This window comes from Colobus angolensis, unplaced genomic scaffold, assembly GCF_000951035.1.
Source record: "Colobus angolensis palliatus isolate OR3802 unplaced genomic scaffold, Cang.pa_1.0 Scaffold144, whole genome shotgun sequence".
Lineage (NCBI taxonomy): Eukaryota > Metazoa > Chordata > Mammalia > Primates > Cercopithecidae > Colobus > Colobus angolensis.
The window spans coordinates 2,969,260-2,986,570 of NW_012114533.1; the positions used below are offsets into that span (position 1 = coordinate 2,969,260).

Consider the following 17,311-nt stretch of genomic DNA (forward strand, 5'->3'; position numbering starts at 1 on the left):
CATAAGAAGCCCTGGACTAATGTGGAGCTTCACAAGTGACATGGAGCCCAGACTCCTTCTACCTTTCTACTTTGTCATCCTCAACACATGGCTTCCTTTGTTTGTTTGTTTGTTTGTTTTTTGAGATGGAGTCTCACTCTGTTGCCCAGGCTTGAGTACAGTGGCCGATCTTGGCTCACTGCAAGCTCCAGCTCCTGGGTTCATGCCATTCTCCTGCCTCAGCCTTGCGAGTAGCTGGGACTACAGGCGCCCGCCACCACACCTGGCTAATTTTTTGTATTTTTAGTAGAGATGGGGTTTCACCATGTTGGCCAGGCTGGTCTCAAACTCCTGACCTCGGGTGATCCACCCACCTCAGCCTCCCAAAGTGCTGGGATTACAGGTGAGCCAGTGCACCCGGCTCATTTCAACTGTTTTCTAGACACATATAAATATACATGAATTTTAGATAAAGAAGCTTCTGTTGGTTTACACTAGAAGGATGTGTAAAGTCAACAGCAATGCAGTCTGTGAGATGGAATGTCCGCTGATTGTGATAAACGTAGTGTAGGAGGCTCCCCTAAAGTGCTGATGGCTATAATGGCAATAAAGTCAGTGAAGGAGGTGCTCTGGATGCACTTTGTGAAAGATAAATCACACTTCAGAATAACTCTAAGGCCCTGCCAGCTTGCAGCGAAGCCCAGGATCAGGAACAGTGCTTCTTGCTGGATACTTCTGGGTCCTGGACTGGCTCTCCCCGTGCCTGCTTCCTTGTCTCTCTTCTCTCTCCCCAGGCACTGGTCCGCTTTGCTTTCTTCTCCCCGACCTCTGCCCACAGCTTTTGACTCCTCCTCTTTTCTCCTTGGTCCTCTGTCTCATAGGTTTTTCCATGTCTTCCTGTTCCAGACACACAAGCCTATGGCTTCTTGAAAATTTTTTTTTTAAGGGCTCTCCCTGCTGGGAACTCCAGGGAATCACATTTTCCACTTTTGGTTCTTGAACCCCAGGAAAAGTTTGATAAAGGTGTTTCAGGAAGTTCATGACCTTCCAAGTGGTTATAACATAGTTTCTGTTTAAATTATTTACAGGCAAGGCATGGTGGTTCATGCCTGTAATCCCAGCAGTCTGTGGGAGGATTGCTTGTGTCCAGGAGTTTAAGACCAGCCTGGGCAACATAGAAACCCCATCTCTATTATTAACATGAAAAAATTACATATATAAAAATTGTTTATAAATCAAGCAATTATTAACTACTTAAATATGATTTCCCTTTATATGGAACCATTTGAGAACCTCCTGTTGTGTACCGAGTGAGAAAGCCCTTGGTAAAGAAGGTGATGTATCTCTCTGGGGTGACCAATGCTGTCTGCGTAGAGTCTTCTTGGATGGCCTTTATTTTGCAACACTTCATGAAACAATGATGAGTTATTGATTGGTTATTGAACCAATGCCAATAATCAGTTCTCTCTGGAGTTACTGGGTCTATTGAGGGTAGATAGATATAACTCAAATAAATGAAAACTGTTTGCACTCCTCAAAATGTTGAGGGTAGGCCCAGTAACTCCAGAGAGAATCGATTATTGGCATTGGATGAACATATGATTCGGTCATGGTGTTGATTATCCTGTAATCCTTACAGAATCTTATTGATCCAGGTAGCTTATACTGCACAATTACAGGTAAAAGCTAGGACTTCTATGTAGTAAAATCACTCGTTACCAACTCTATTAATTTAGTTACTGCTCCCTTATCATTTGTTAAGACTGTATGAAATTGGCAATCCAATTGGGGTGACCCCTTATATATGTAATCACTAGGTTTTTCCTGCCTGGTTTGCCGTCTTCTCTGGGTCTATATGTTCAAAGACTCCAGCTTGGGCACCTTTTAACAAGGGCCACTCTTCTCATGGTTTCTAGCACTAAATACATTTTTTTTTTTGGCTCAGCTAGATTTAGGCAGCAAAAAGTCTCCGGGTCTCAGCACTAGTATACTCTCTGTAGCTTTAGTTTTTCCAAAATGACCAGTTTCTGGGAGATCTTGAGCAAACTAGCTCAAAGAAGCACTGTAAGAGCAAGTGCAACTCTTCCTCTGTTACCTTCTACAGGAGCATGTGGAATCACTGCTGCCTCATCAGCCAGAAAAATCCCTATATCAAGACAGGCCTTTTATGTTTTACTACAGTTGGTGTCTTCAGCTCTTTTGAAACAGTGTGCCCTCCTTCACAGAGATCATAGCTACAGAAGTCTTACCTTATCTCTTATGACATTAACTGAAGTTCATGCTATGTCTCGAGGTTTCTGGGCCACACAGAAGCAATGCTATCTAGGGGGCACTATTTTTCCAGGATGACTCTAGAGAAGACTCTTCATCTTCCTTAGGACTGTTGACTTCCTGATTTGATTGCTGTCTTCGTAAACTCTTTACGCAGTTCTGACACCACATGAGAATTTGCAAGCCATCAACTAAAGCCATACTGAATCCATAAGAATCAATTGCTTTGTTTTCTCTTGATTCTGCATTCAGAATGGAATAGAACAGGGAAGTTCCAGCAGCCTCCTTGTTTCATCGCCTTATGCCCTGGCTCCTACTCCTATCTCCAGCCTTCTAGGTATCTGATTTCAGTGTTCCATCCCCTGAGAGAATCTATTATATTGATTCAGCATGGACAAGTATGTATAGGTCTATTCTTCCAGCTGGGCTAAGATCTCAGAGTTACTAGAAACTTCAGGGGGATCACTAACAAGGTCTTGGATTCATTTCCGTTTTTCCAGAGTAATCATCCTCAGTCTGATTGTTTTTCCTTCAACAGAAACTCATAAAACCTTTTGGCTCTGAATCTAATTTCCTAAGACGAAACTGGCCATGTGTCATAGGTTCTCTAGAACCACAATCTTCTGAACCTAAGCCATAAAAAGCTTAATAATGCTCATAGACTTCATTACTGAAGCAGATGTGAGTGAATCTAGTTCTCTCAGTTGTAGTCTCTGTAGACACACTGATACGAAATGCACGGTTTCAACAACCTTCAGTGCATACCCTGAGGTTCTAACCCTTCCCTCGTTTCCACGTTCCTACTTTCCCCTGCCTATTCTCTGTCTTAAGACACATGAAGTATTTGGAATCCAACTTGGAATGACCCAGTAACGTTCACCAGAATGTGTGGTGGGACGGTAGCAAAGATAATGGAAGGAGGAATTGCACAAGAGGAGGAAGGAGGAGGGGAGGAGGAGGAGGAGAACAATAAAAGCCTTTTTTTTTTTTTTCTTCAGGAGGGAACTTTCCACTCCAAAAGGAATAAGGGTCTGTGTACTCAGTAAATGGTTTTAACCAAGAAATCTGATTAGACTTGACTTTATTAGGATAGAAAGTTTGTGCTGTTTGTTGACATCAGCTCTATGTTTTTTCCCTCTAACAGCAAAAAGCCCCAAATTTTTATGTGAATTTTCTTGGAAAGACTTCTTTTGGAAAATATCCATCTAGCATGGGTATATTCATACAAGTATATGTTGGGATATTGATTTAGCTGCAAGAACAAGAACAAAATAACAGTGGCTTAAATAAGATTGAAGTCCATTTCTTTCTCACATAACAGTCTGGGCCATAAGAAGCCCTGGACTAATGTGGAGCTTCACAAGTGACATGGAGCCCAGACTCCTTCTACCTTTCTACTTTGTCATCCTCAACACATGGCTTCTATCTTATGCTTCAGCTGCTGCTCTTCTGTCCGTACTTCGGCTAGCAAGAAGGAGGAAAGTAAAAAGGAAAGGCATGTTCCTTCCTTTAGGGACATGAGCCGGAAGTTGTAAGCGGAAGTATATCACTCCACTCACATTTCACTGGCCGGAACTTAATTAAATGGTCACCAGGCCTGGCTTCTAAGGTAGGCTGGGTGATGTGGTGTTTAGTGGGACAGCAACGTGCTCCAAATATAATTGCATTATTATGTAAAAAGAGGGGAAAGGTACTGGGGAATAACTAGCAGTCTGTGCCAGTCAAGGTGAGGAGGAATCTTGCCCATAGTTTGGTGCTGGGTGAAACAACAGTTAATGGAACCTGGAGAAATCAAGGCATTAATTGAAAAATCTCCTGGAGACAAAATCATTAGGAAGTTGGATGAGAGGTGATTCTTTTCTAACAGGAGCGGATGTGGATATTAAAGTGTGTAGCTAAGCTATTGTGAAACTATTACCAGAGGCTGTTGAGGAGGCATAAGAAGGGATCATTTCATGACATTGTATTGTATTTCACAAGAAAGTGAACAACCCTGTAGGGATAACCACAGACCTCTCCTCACCCCAAATTATTTATATGATCAAAGCCAAACTGGATCTAGTGTGCCAAGATACAGATAGAGATGTTTCAGAGAACTTCTCAGCAAGATACGGGATGAGGGGCTCAAGAAGAGGCCATCAGAGGAGCGGCAGGATAAATTTAGAGAACTGATAAGGGCCCAAGGAACTTCCAACTCTTCAATAGTTGGAGGATTGACGGAACAGTGGAGGCTCTATCTGAGCAATGACTGTCAAGGGAGGGATTATGAGTGGAAGACATCCCCAGATTTCTAGAGAAGCATCCTTACTGCCTCTCTTCAGAGCTATCTAGCTTAGGAAGGAGCAGTTGACTTTTGAGTGTCAAAAAAAAGTGTATATATAATAGTTCCTTTATATGTGCCACTAGTATAGACACATAAAGGGACTATATACACTTGCTGGCAGATGCACCCCAGCCCTCCGATATTCTTTGCCAATAAGTTGAGGGAAGGGATCCCATTCCTTCCCAAGGAGAGTATTGTTGGAAAAGGACAACTGTGTTCCATCACATATCACATATTAGGGGCAGGGAAGAAGCTCAGTAGCATACGGTGGCCTATATATGGCAATCACCTGGGAAAGGAGAGGTACAAAGTTGCTGACTGAAGTCAGCACTGGTGACTTCTTATTGCTCTGAGCTGGGCAGGTCTTCCAGCAGTTCAAAAGAAAGCACAAAAATATTCAGTCTCTACTGTAAACATAGGAGTGGATAAAATTTGGTTATTACCCAAGCTCACGATGTTAATGATTAATAATAATTATTAGTCATACTTCTTCAGTAACAATACATTTATGCCCCACCTATGTCTAAAAGGGATCAGAGCTTATGTTAAAAAGTGCAGATACAGTGAAATATAGCCTGTTAGAACTACAATAAAACCTACTTAGCAAAAGAAGTGGGAAAAAGTTAGGAGAGGAAAAAAACGTGTGCCAGAACACTCAAGATTAAACAAGAGTACTGCAAATGATAACAAAGCCTGAGGTTCCTAGTGGCCAAAGCAAAGAAGAAAACACAAATAGGTTTCATAGTTCTCATTGCTGAGTAAGAAAAAAGCACACCAGTTAATAAGGAGGTGCTAACTCTGGGAACAATTGGTCTTGTTGGTTTTTATATAAGGAGTATGGAATATCATAAATGATAAAAGCAATGTTAAAAATTGGAGCTTCTGGCCAGGCACAGTGGCTCACCCCTGTAATCCTAGCACTTTGGGAGGCCAAGGAGGGCAGATTACCTGAGCTCAGGAGTTCGAGACCAGCCTGGGCAACACGGTGAAACCCTGTCTCTACTAAAAATACAAAAAATTAGTTGGGAGGGGTGGCCCATGCCTGTAGTCCCAGCTGTTTGGGAGGCTGAGGCAGGAGAATTGCTTGAACCTGGGAGGTGGAGGCTGCAGTGAGCCGATTGCGCCACTGCACTCCAGCCTGGGCAACAGAGTGAGACTCTGTCTCCAAAAAAATAAAAAATAAAAATTGGAGCTACTTTTCATTTGACTTTTTTTTATATCTGCCTTTCTTAAAATTCATACTAAATACTCATTTTATAAGGGCAATTTTAGGAGTGAGGTGTGTGTGTGTGTGCCTGCACACACATATGTAAATGTATGTGTGTGTATGTGTGTGTATATAATATACATTTTTCATCGTATTTTAGAGATCTTGCTTTACCCAGAAATAAACCTTGAAGAGCCTGAGGACTTAATGATAGGTATGTTTTTAGAATATCATCATCAGTTGACTTGCTCAGCAAGCTCCTTTTAATATAGGATAAGAATGTATTTTAATTAATGTAGGCTTTGGCATCCATTGCTCTCTTTTTTGTTGTTGTTGTTGTTGTTGTTGCTGTTTGGTTTTTGTTTGAGACAGGGTCTTGTTCTGTCACCCAGACTGGAGTGTGGTGGCACGTACACAGCTCATTGCAGCTTCAGCCTCCTGGGCTCAAGCACCCTCCTGCCTCAGCCTCCCCGAGTAGCTGGGGCTACAGATGTGTGCCACCACATCCAGCTAATTTTTTCTCTTTTTGTTGAAATGGGGTCTCACCATGTTGCCCAGGGTGGTGGTGAACTCCTGTACTCAAGCAATCCTTCCACCTTGGCCTCCCAAATTTCTGAGATTACAGGTGTGAGCCACTGTGCTGGGCTCACTGCCCTCTTTTCTAGCTCTCTTTTCCTCAGAAATAGTGCAACCTTTTTGGAAATGTTATGGCTGCGATATAAGTAAGGACTATGTTACAATGAAGGACAACCCAATGAAAACTGGCTTAAACCATAATGGGATTTATTGTCTGGGTAACGAAAGTTCAAGGAAGGGCAGGGTTCAGGGCTGATCAAGCTAGTGGCTTAATGACATTGTCAAGTATCTGTCTGTTTCTGTTACTCAGTTTTGCCAGGGGCACAATCAGTTTCATCCTAAGGCTGACTTTTCTGGGGCTTTCTCATTCACATCTAGTAGAAAAGAGAAGATCCCCAAAGGTTCCAGAAATCTCTCTTTATGACTCCTTGGCCTGAAATGGGTTACAAGGTCATCCCTGAACCTGTAATTGTGCTAAGGGAAGAGTCTTTGCGGATTTGCTCTGACCTGAACTGCTTGTCCAAGTCCTATAGCCAGGGTTGGATTTAGCTTCTGCCAACATATCTGAGATGATTCGGAGAGGTGTGATACCTCAAACAAAATCATGGTATTAGCCAGGAGAGGAGGGAACAGATCTTAAAGAAGCAATAGCAAAGTCAGTACAGCATCCAGCACCTGGCAATTTCAGCCTACAACTTGGAAACACACAGACGAAAAATTTTTAAATAATTTTATAATTTTTATATTCTTTTACTATTATTATAGCATTAATTAAACTCCATGAGAATGAAAAGAAAGAAAATCCAACTATTATACCACTGGTTTTTAAAAAGTCAGTTTTTCCTTCAAGTTTTTACACTTAGTATGTTTTTAAAAAATTTTCATTGTATGGATACAATCATTGTATGGATAGAATTTTGCATTGTTTTTGTTACTATTTTAATGACTGTATCATATTCCATTAAGTGACTCAGTGATCTCATAATTTACTTAATAATTGTCTCTAAGATTTTTAGGTTGTTTGCAATTTTTTTTGACATCATAAATAACCCAGGTATCATTTTTGTGCATGTGACTTTTTCCTTCCTTGGGACTTGTCTATGTCAGAATATGGTTCCTGATACAGATTGAGATACCGTTATTCATTTTATACCAGAATGGAAACTTCTTCCAAGACAGCGATCTTTTGAGTTTAACAAGTGCTTCTGCAATTCACCTTCAGACTTAGATATTAAACTCTTAAAACAGAGTTTGCTTATAAGGACATCTTATAGACTTGCACAATCCTAACTATTTGGATGGAATTTTGAAAGGAGAGTCAGAATCCTTAATCAGAAGGATTTAGGGTGTTAGGATGATAGCATGATATGTTAGTGTAGTATAGAATAGTGGTTAAATCATGGTTTTTGGAGTAAGGCAGACTTGAGTTTGAATCCAAGTTATATTAATACTTGCTTACTGTATTATCTTTTGAAAAGTTATTTAATACCATTCTGGGGCCTGGCACAGTGACTCATGCTTGTAATCCCAGCACTTTGGGAGGCCAAAGTGGATGGATCACCTGAGGTCAGGAGTTTGAGACTAGCCTGGTCAACATGGTGAAGCCCATCTCTACTAAAAAAACAAAAATTAGCCGGGCGTAGTGGTGCATGCCTATAATCCTAGCTACTTGGGTGGCTAAGGCAGGAGAATTGCTTGAACCTGGGAGGCAGAGGTTGCAGTGAGCCGCGATGGTGTCATTGCACTCCAGCCTGGGCAACAAGAGTGAGACTCCATCTCAAAAAAAAAAAAAAAAAAAAAAAGCAACATTCTAAATCTGAGTTATCTGCATAAAATGGAGATGGTAATTCCTATTTTATTGGTATTTTTCAGGATCCTGGGAGAAAATGTATATAAAGCCTGGTGAATAATGTATCAATAATGGTGGTGGTTGTTATTATTGAACAATTGTGAATTTGATCTGAGGCCAAGATTAAGAAGCATGATATAATGTGTGCAGAAGAATTTAATTTCTGTCCAAGAAAAAAAAAATCGGATACTCTCTATATTTGATGTGAAACCATCACCTAGTCTCTGAATCCCCTTCACACATTCTTATGTAGTTATCATCCAGTCTTCAAAGATCTCCTGGAATGAGCCCATTTCTGCCTCAAAATGGTAGTGATATATTGACATACTGGCATTTGACATACTGAGTCAAATCCTGACTCATTCCACCCTCTGGTCTAGTGTTACCTTATGAAATACAAAGGGCAATTGCACTCTTTCACTGTATCTTACAGGAAGGAGCTGGGAAGGCCAGCCCTAGAACCCCCTCCATGTGAGCCTCAGATGATCCCCAGCTGACAATCCTTTGCTGACACTCCCAGTGGTGAAAAGGATGTTTGTGAAGTGGCCCATTTCATAATTGAAAGCACTAGTGGTGAAGAAGGACTGCCTTTTATGTAGCTTAAGTTTCTCCCCTAAAACTTATTATTTTTTTATTGTTTGAGACAGGGTCTCACTCTGTTGCCCAGGCTGGAATGCAGTGTCATGATCACTGCTTACTGCAACCTCAACCTCCAGGGCTCAAGCGATCCTCCCACCTCAGCCTCCCAAGTAGCTGGGATCACAGGTGCCCACCACCATGCCTGGCTAATTTTAAAAATTTTTTGTAGAGGCAAGGTCTCCTGGTTTTGCCCATGCTGCTCTATGAATTCCCGGGCTCAAGTGCTCCTCAGGTCTTGGCCTCCTAAAGTGTTGGGATTACAGAAATGAGCCACTGCACCTGGCCACCCTCTGTAACTTCTATCTCTTGGGATAATTCTGGGAGTGATACACAATCAGTCTACTATGGAGGCAGACAGATTTGCATTTTAATCCTGGCTCCATTAGTTGTTTTCCTTGGGCAAGTTACTTAAACTCTCCAAAACTGGAAAGCATGGATAATATTGGCACCCACTGCATAAGGCTATAGTAGGATTAAATGAAATAAGCATGTCAAGCACTTAACACAGGACACATAATAGGTGTTTTGAGGCAATAGGTGTCTAGTCTTGTCATTTCTTTCTCCTGATTTGGAGAAGGGTGATGATGAAATGGATACATCGAGCCTCTGTCAGATTCAGAAATCTTTGAACCAGGTGTTCCAGTTAAACAGGCTGGTTCTTGACTGTAGAGTCAAACTATGATACTTACTATCTGAAGAGAATAGAAACTAGTGGGGATGTAGGGGGAGGAAAACACCAGGAAATATCATCAAGTTATTTTCTCTTTCTTTCTCTCTCTCTCTCTCTCTCTCTTTCTTTCCTTCCTTCCTTCCTTTCTTCTTTTTCTTTTTTTTTTTTTTGAGACGGTGTCTTGCTCTGTCGCCCAGGCTGGAGTGCAGTAGCCGGATCTCAGCTCACTGCAAACTCCGCCTCCCGGGTTTACGCCATTCTCCTGCCTCAGCCTCCTGAGTAGCTGGGACTACAGGCGCCCGCCACCTCGCCCGGCTAGTTTTTTGTATTTTTAGTAGAGACGGGGTTTCACCGTGTTGGCCAGGATGGTCTTGATCTCCTGACCTTGTGATCCGCCCATCTCGGCCTCCCAAAGTGCTGGGATTACAGGCTTGAGCCACCGCGCCTGGCCCTTTCTTCTTTTTCTTCTTTTTTCTTTCTTTCTCTCTTTCTCTCTCTTTCTTTCTTTTTTTTTTTTTTTTTTGACAGGGTCTCACTCTCACCGATACTGGAGTGCAGTGGCACGATCATGACTCACTGCAGCCTCCATCTCCTAAGGCTCAGGTGATCTTCCTGCCTCAGTCCCCCGCATAGCTGGGACTACAGGTGTGTGCCAACACACCTAATTTTTATATTTTCAGTAGAGAGAGAGTTTTGCCATGTTGCCCGGGCTGGTGTCGAACTTCTGTGTCAAGCAATCCACTCGCCTTGGCCTCTCAAAGTGCTGGGATTACAGGTGTGAGCCATCGTGCCAGACGCATCAAGTTGTTTTCAGTTTTCTTCTGCAATAATGCACCCGAGGGATGTGATCCCCTTACATGACTACCAGTGGTTCGTGTGGGCAGTGAACTCAGTGATTTTCCCCTGGAGTAGGAAGGAGGTGTCCTAAGTGGTCTATGTAGTTTATAAAAGCATCTTGCAATCCCTGGGAAGTTCTGAGGTTTTTTCTGGGAGGTTTTTTCTCTTTTCTACTCTCTATCTTGAGAATCACCAAAATGGATACTGGGAAACCCCCTGCCTTCTTGACATGTCTATTGAAGACAAGCGGGATTGATTGCTTGTCTGATTGCAACAGGTCAAGGGAGCAGTTCTCAAAGTGTGGTCCCATGACCGCGAGTATCACTTTGGAACTTATTAGAAATGCAAATTGTTGAGCCCCACCCAAACCTACAGCAATCCATGTTTTTTAGGGGCTTTTTGTTTTTGTTTTTGTTTTTTTGTGATGTTCTTGGCTAACTGCAGCCTTGACCTCTCACCTCAGCCTCCCGAGTAGCTGGGACCCCAGGTGCACACCACCATGCCCGGCTGATTTATGTATTTTTTGTAGAAACAGGATCTTGTCATGTTGCCCAGGCTGGTATTGACTCCTGGACTCAAGTGATCCACCCATGTCAGCCTCTCAGAGTGCTGGGATTACAAGAGTGAGCCCTGTACTTGGCCAGCAATTTGTGTTTTAACAAGCCTTCCAGATGATTCTGATGCATGCTGAAGTTTGCTTATCATCAGTGGGTTAAGAAAAGGGGAGAAAGACACAGGAGCCAAATCATCACCCCGTGAACAAGCCTGGGCTTCCTCTGCCCTGCTTTTAGATCCAGATTCCTGCAGCCTGCATGCCTGATGCCTATCTGATGCTCTCAATGGATGACTTACTAGAGAGACTGAGTTCTGCCAGCACCATTTCTACCCTCATACTGTGTAGGGAGGGGTTACTGGTAAACTGTGCTTGCTTGCTAGGTCAACCAAGGACTGGTTTTATTTCTCTTACCCAAGACTTGTATGAATGTATTATTCTCTTTGGACTAAAGAATGTTCCAACCTCTTTCCAACATTTTCTAAATATAAATTATCCTTGACTGTTTTGATGACATTGCTGTGATGGGTCAAATATGGAGTAATAGTGCTTTACTCAGTTTGAAAATGATTCACTTGGCCGGGTGTGGTGGCTCACACCTGTAATCCCAGCACTTTGGAAGGTCAAGGCGGGTGGATCATTTGAGGTCAGGAGTTTGAGACCAGCCTGGCCAACATGGTGAAACCCCGTCTCCACTAAAAATATAAAAATTAACTGGGCATGGTGGTGCGTGCCTATAATCCTAGCTACTTGAGAGGCTGAGGCAGGGGAATTGCTTGAACCTGGGAGGCAGAGGTTGCAGTGAGCTGAGATCATGCCACTGTACTCGAGTCTGGGTGACAGAATGAGATTCCGTCTCAAAAAAACAAAAACAAAAACAAACCCTGGCCCAGTGGCTCACGCCTGTAATCCCAGCACTTTGGGAGGCTGATGCAGGCAGATCACGAGATCAGGAGTTCAAGACCAGCCTGGCCAACATAGTGAAACCCCGTCTCTGCTGAAAATACAAAAAATTAGGCATGGTGCCGGGCACCTGTAATCCCAGCTACTCGGGAGCCTGAGGCAGGCGAAGCGCTTGAACCCGGGAGGCAGAGGTTGCAGTGAGCCGAGATCACGTCACTGTACTCCAGCCTGGGTGACAGTGTGAGACTCCATCTCAAAAAAAAAAAAGAAGGAAAAAAAAGGAAAAAGAATGATTCACTTATTTCATTTCTACCCTTTATTATAGCATTATAGTTATTTTTAATTTTTTCACTGTTGGTTCAGCCAACAAACACTCATTGGGAACCCACTCAACTACTCGTTGAGTTGCCTAAGTGGTATTATACTTCCAGTTTTACAGATGAGAAAGCTGAGACTCAGAGCCCAAGTCTATATTGTAAGTGGCAGAGCTGGGATTTGAACCTAGATCTGTCTGGCTCCAGTGCTCATGCTCATTCTGCTACATCAAGTTCATTCTGGGACATGTCTTCCTCAATAGAACTTTTTAAGGATAGAAACCATGACACTGCTGGTCATGCTGGCTCACGCCTATGTTTCCAACACTTTGGAAGGCTAAAGGATGAGGACGGCTTGAGCCCAGGAATTCAAGACCAGCCTGGGCAACATAGTGAGAACTTGTCTCTACAAAAAATAAAAAAATTAGTCAGAAGTGGTGGCACGCACTCGTGGTCCCAGCTACTCAGGAGGCTGAGATGGGAGGATCACTTGACCCCAGGAGGTTGAGGCTGCAGTGAGCCATGATAGTGCCACCCCACTCCAGCCTGGGCAACACAGCAAGACCCTGTCTCAAAAAAATAAAAGGAAAAGAGAAGATAAAAGAAACCATGACACCTAGCAAGGTATTTTACACCTTGTAGAATTTGAATAATGTTTGTGTAATGAATATAAAATGTGCTTTTAGAATAATTCAGGTTGATAGGCTGATAATATGGGTTACTAACTATGAACGTCGAGGATATTAGAAATACTGAGTTTGGGTTTCATAAAATAGTGGGAAAGTACCCCTCATCTCATGGGATGAAGTACAAAATTAACAGATATAAGACTGAATGAGGGAGAAAGAGTGTTTGTATGGGGAGAGAGTGTTGAACAGGTACTAAACCAAATTTAGATTCTAATTTAGAAAATTTTTAAGGTTGCTTCTTGGTCTTTTATGTACCTATGCACTTCAATTTAAAAAGTTACAAATAACAAATACTCAATTTCTGCCTGTCAATAGGCATTTTACCAGATGAAGCCATTTTTCTCAGAAGACATAATGTTTACTGCCTTGCATAATAATCAAAGATAGGCCGGGCGCGGTGGCTCAAGCCTGTAATCCCAGCACTTTGGGAGGCCGAGACGGGCGAATCACGAGGTCAGGAGATCGAGACCATCCTGGCTAATACGGTGAAACCCCGTCTCTACTAAAAACTACAAAAAACTAGCCGGGCGAGGTGGTGGCGCCTGTAGTCCCAGCTACCCGGGAGGCTGAGGCAGGAGAATGGCATGAACCCGGGAGGCGGAGCTTGCAGTGAGCTGAGATCCAGCCACAGCACTCCAGCCTGGGTGACAGAGTGAGACTCCGTCTCAAATAAAAAAAATAAAAAAAAATCAAAGATATTAGGCATCCATACATGGTTGACAGGCCATTCAGAGCAAGGTTAATTCTCTGAATTGGAAAAGAGTAAAAGCTATAGCAACGAGTACCACCTAGTGGCTACTCAGAAGATGTGACAATTTAGCCAACCTACTTCATTAGGAAAGGTTCAGCTTGCTATCAGTTGTAACTGTGATGGGCTCTCCGCACACAGAAGTTTGATTTCCAGCGGGAACCCATTTTCCAGATCCAGAAAAACTGAGTCCCGATAACTAACGACAAGTAATCACAGATTTGAGTTAGAAATAAAGCCATGTCTTGGACTTAACAGTGTGGAATGGGGAAATGTGAATAATAATATTTCCTTCTTTGCTGTTTCTCCCCCCTGAAAAAGTATAATGTTAGTGCCCAATCCGTGATCATTCTCCTTCCAGATGAGGAAATGGGAGCAAATATGGCCCAAGATCTGAAAAGGAAAATTCTTAAAGGGAATTGCTCACAAGAGGCTGACAAATTCTACTTTTAAAATGTTTGATGTAGCCGGGCGCGGTGGCTCATGCCTGTAATCCCAGCACTTTGGGAGGCCGAGGCGGGCAGATCACCTGAGGTCAGGAGTTCGAGACCAACATGGAGAAACGTCGTCTCTACTAAAAATATAAAATTAGCTGGGTGTGGTGGTGCATGCCTGTAATCCCAGCTACTCAGGAGGCTGAGGCAGGAGAATCATTTGAACCTGGGAGGCAGAGGTTGTGGTGAGCCGAGATCATGCCATTGTATTCCAACCTGGGCAACAAGAGTGAAACTCTGTATAAAAAAAAAAAAAAAAAAAAAGAGTTTGATGTAATTAAAGACTTACAGAAAATTTGCAAGAAAAATACAAAGAATTATTGATACACTGCACACATTTCACTCAGATTTCCGATATATGAACATGTTACCATGCTTGCTTCTCCTTTCTCATTCTCTTTCCCCCATCCTCCACACTTGAGTGTGTGTATATATATACACACGCACACACACACACATATATATATACACACACACACATACATGAATACATGAATTAGGAATAAGGGAAAGCTCTTCTGAAGAAAATGTCAACTAATAAATGGAGAAGGAATTGTGGAATTTAAAAAAATCGCCATTTGAGGCTGGCACAATGGCTCACACCTGTAATTCCAGCACTTTGGGAGGCCAAGGTGGGCGGATCACCTGAGGTCAGGAGTTGAAGACCAGCCTGACCAACATGGAGAAACTCTGTCTCTACTAAAAATACAAAATTAGCCGAGTATGGTGACACGTGCCTGAATCCCAGCTACTCGGGAAGCAGAGGCAGGAGAATTGCTTGAACCCAGGAGGTGGAGGTTGTGGTGAGCCAAGATCGCGCCATCGCACTCCAGCCTGGACGACAAGAGTAAAAAAAAAATCACCATTTGACAATATTAGTAATAATCAGGCAAAAATCATCAAGGGATGCTAAAACTAGCATTCATTGATGCTCAGTGAAAGTGAATGATGGATAAGTAACAGAATATTTACACAGTTTGAAAGGGTCTCCCCACAAAAACACATATAATTACAGAAAGAAAAACAGTAATTTTATGTTGAAGAAATGGGCAGACACCACCTTAACAAAAGATCAAAGTTAACCTCACTAGTAATGAGATAAATAGGCAATATGTAGTTCCTGATATCATACCCTGAGAAAGACACAGTATCACTTCTATGGTATTCCTCCCCAAATGCATAACCTGAATTAAAAAATGAGAAAACATTAAACTATCTTAAACCGAGGGACAATCTATTAAATAAATGGCTTATACTTTTAGAATCCTGCTTTGTAAACAAAACTTAGAACTCCCTACAGCCCCACCGGCACATGGGACTGGATGAGTGTGTTAGGGTGCATGAGGGAGATCAAGTTCTTCAGGGTAAAGGCCAGTTTTCTTTTTTTAATTTAACTGGCACACAATGTATGCACAGGGAGAATCACAGGGCGATTGTTCCTAGGTCTTTTTTGATCTGGGAACACTGAGTCGCTCTCTTAGGAGATGACTGTGCCCATCCAATTGCACTAGTCATGCCAGGGCCAGAGGTGCTGTGCCTACCTGCCACTCCCATGGCTACAGTCGCTGACACCAGGGGCCATGAGACCACATCTCTATGTAAGGTGTTTGGCCAAGGCGAAGGCCTTGAACTCTAGTGGGAGTACTCTAGAATTTGGGGGCATTTTCCAAAAGCATCACTACCTTTTGGAAGAGGACAAAAGGAATCACTACCCAGTGCAGAAGGCAGAAATACCTTGGCTCTGGGGAGTAAGAACTGGGAAGTTAAGCTGATTCAGAAAAAGAAAAGTGCAGTTTCATAATGACAATGTAAGAGATAACTACTGAGCAAAGTTCAGTCTTTCTGAGGTGAGTTGGAAGAAGAGGAGGAGACACTGTAGCTACAACGCTTCCCTCATGCATTTCCTGGTCTTCCTCATGCCACCCTTAGGCTCCTAACCAAGTCTAGGGGATGGGTCCAGATGGGGGATGGGCTTCCATCTTGGAAGCATCTCTGGCTCCAGGGCAATGGGTTTTCCTGTCTCCTCTGGGGGAACAGTGAGAAGGACACAGCCTCTTGGGTTGTTTTCTAGTGACCTATGGAATGACAAGCTCCAGTGCTTATTACTACACCAAAGTGATGTCTGAGCTCTTCTTACATACCGCATCAGACACTGGAGTCTCCTTTCAGGCCATCAGCAGCATGGCAGACTTCTGGGATGTGAGTACAAGATCTTTTCTACCCCTCCCCTCTCTTTCTCAATGGCCTGAGGCCACAGGTTAGACAATGGATCAGACCTTATGCTGGGAAATCAGGTCAGTCAGGGATCAGACTGAGTCAAAGGGCCAGGTTGAATTAATGGGTTAGGCTGGAGTTCAGGAGGAGGTGGGTAAGGGATTGATTAATACAGTGATCAGGGAATTAAACCAGGAGTTAGACTAGTATTGGGAGTCAGAGGTAAGGCTGAACTTCAAAACGAATTTTAAATAAAGAGCAGGGCCACTTCAGATCAGACTCTGGTCAAAGTTCATTGGTCAATGGAGGAGTTTTAAAAAGCAGGCCAGGCACAATGGCTCACACTTGTAATCCCAGCACTTTGGGAGGCTGAAGCAGGCAAATCACCTGAGGTCAGTTGTTCAAGACCAGCCTAGACAACATGGTGAAACCCTGTCTCTACTAAAAATACAAAAATTAGCCAGGTGTAGTGATGCATGCCTGAAATCCCAGCTACTTGGAAGGCTGAGGCATGAGAATCGCTTGAACCCGGGAGGCAGAGGTTGTAGTGAGCCAAGATTGTGCCACTGCACTCCAGCCTGGGTGACAGAGTGAGACTCCATCCCTTAAAATAATAATAATAATAATAATAATAATTTTTTAAAAGCAGACTAGGGACAAGCTGGGGAGTCAGAGGATGAGGGCAAAGGTTATCCTAAGGATAGGGGGTCAGGAGGAGGCTGGGTAAGGTTCAAGCCAGCTTGTGGTTCAGTTTGCCCAGGGCCCACTACTGGACAGTTTATATTGGACCAAATGGTACAACAACCAGAGCCTGGGCCATGGCTCCCACTCCTTCATCTACTATGAGAACCTGCTGCTGGGGGTTCCGAGGCTGCGGCAGCTAAAGGTCCGCAATGACTCCTGCGTGGTGCATGAAGACTTCCGGGAGGACATTCTGAGCTGCTATGATGTCTACTCTCCAGACAAAGAAGAACAACTCCCCTTTGGGCCGCTCAATGGCACAGCGTGAGTGAGCCTGTCCTACCAATGTCACAGGGCTTGCCCC

The 17,311-nt window shown here is 43.2% G+C and overlaps 1 protein-coding gene across 2 annotated transcripts in view; it reads left to right on the forward strand.

Annotated features, from left to right (window-relative positions):
- The window catches only part of PKD2L1 (polycystic kidney disease 2-like 1), a 43,148-nt gene that overhangs the window by 15,773 nt on the left and 10,064 nt on the right, over window positions 1–17,311 (forward strand). For both annotated transcript variants that reach the window (XM_011935547.1, XM_011935548.1), the window contains exons 3-4: window positions 16,124–16,251; window positions 17,018–17,271. In XM_011935547.1, coding sequence (XP_011790937.1) covers window positions 16,124–16,251; window positions 17,018–17,271 — 382 coding nt within the window. The remainder of the gene's footprint in view (window positions 1–16,123; window positions 16,252–17,017; window positions 17,272–17,311) is intronic.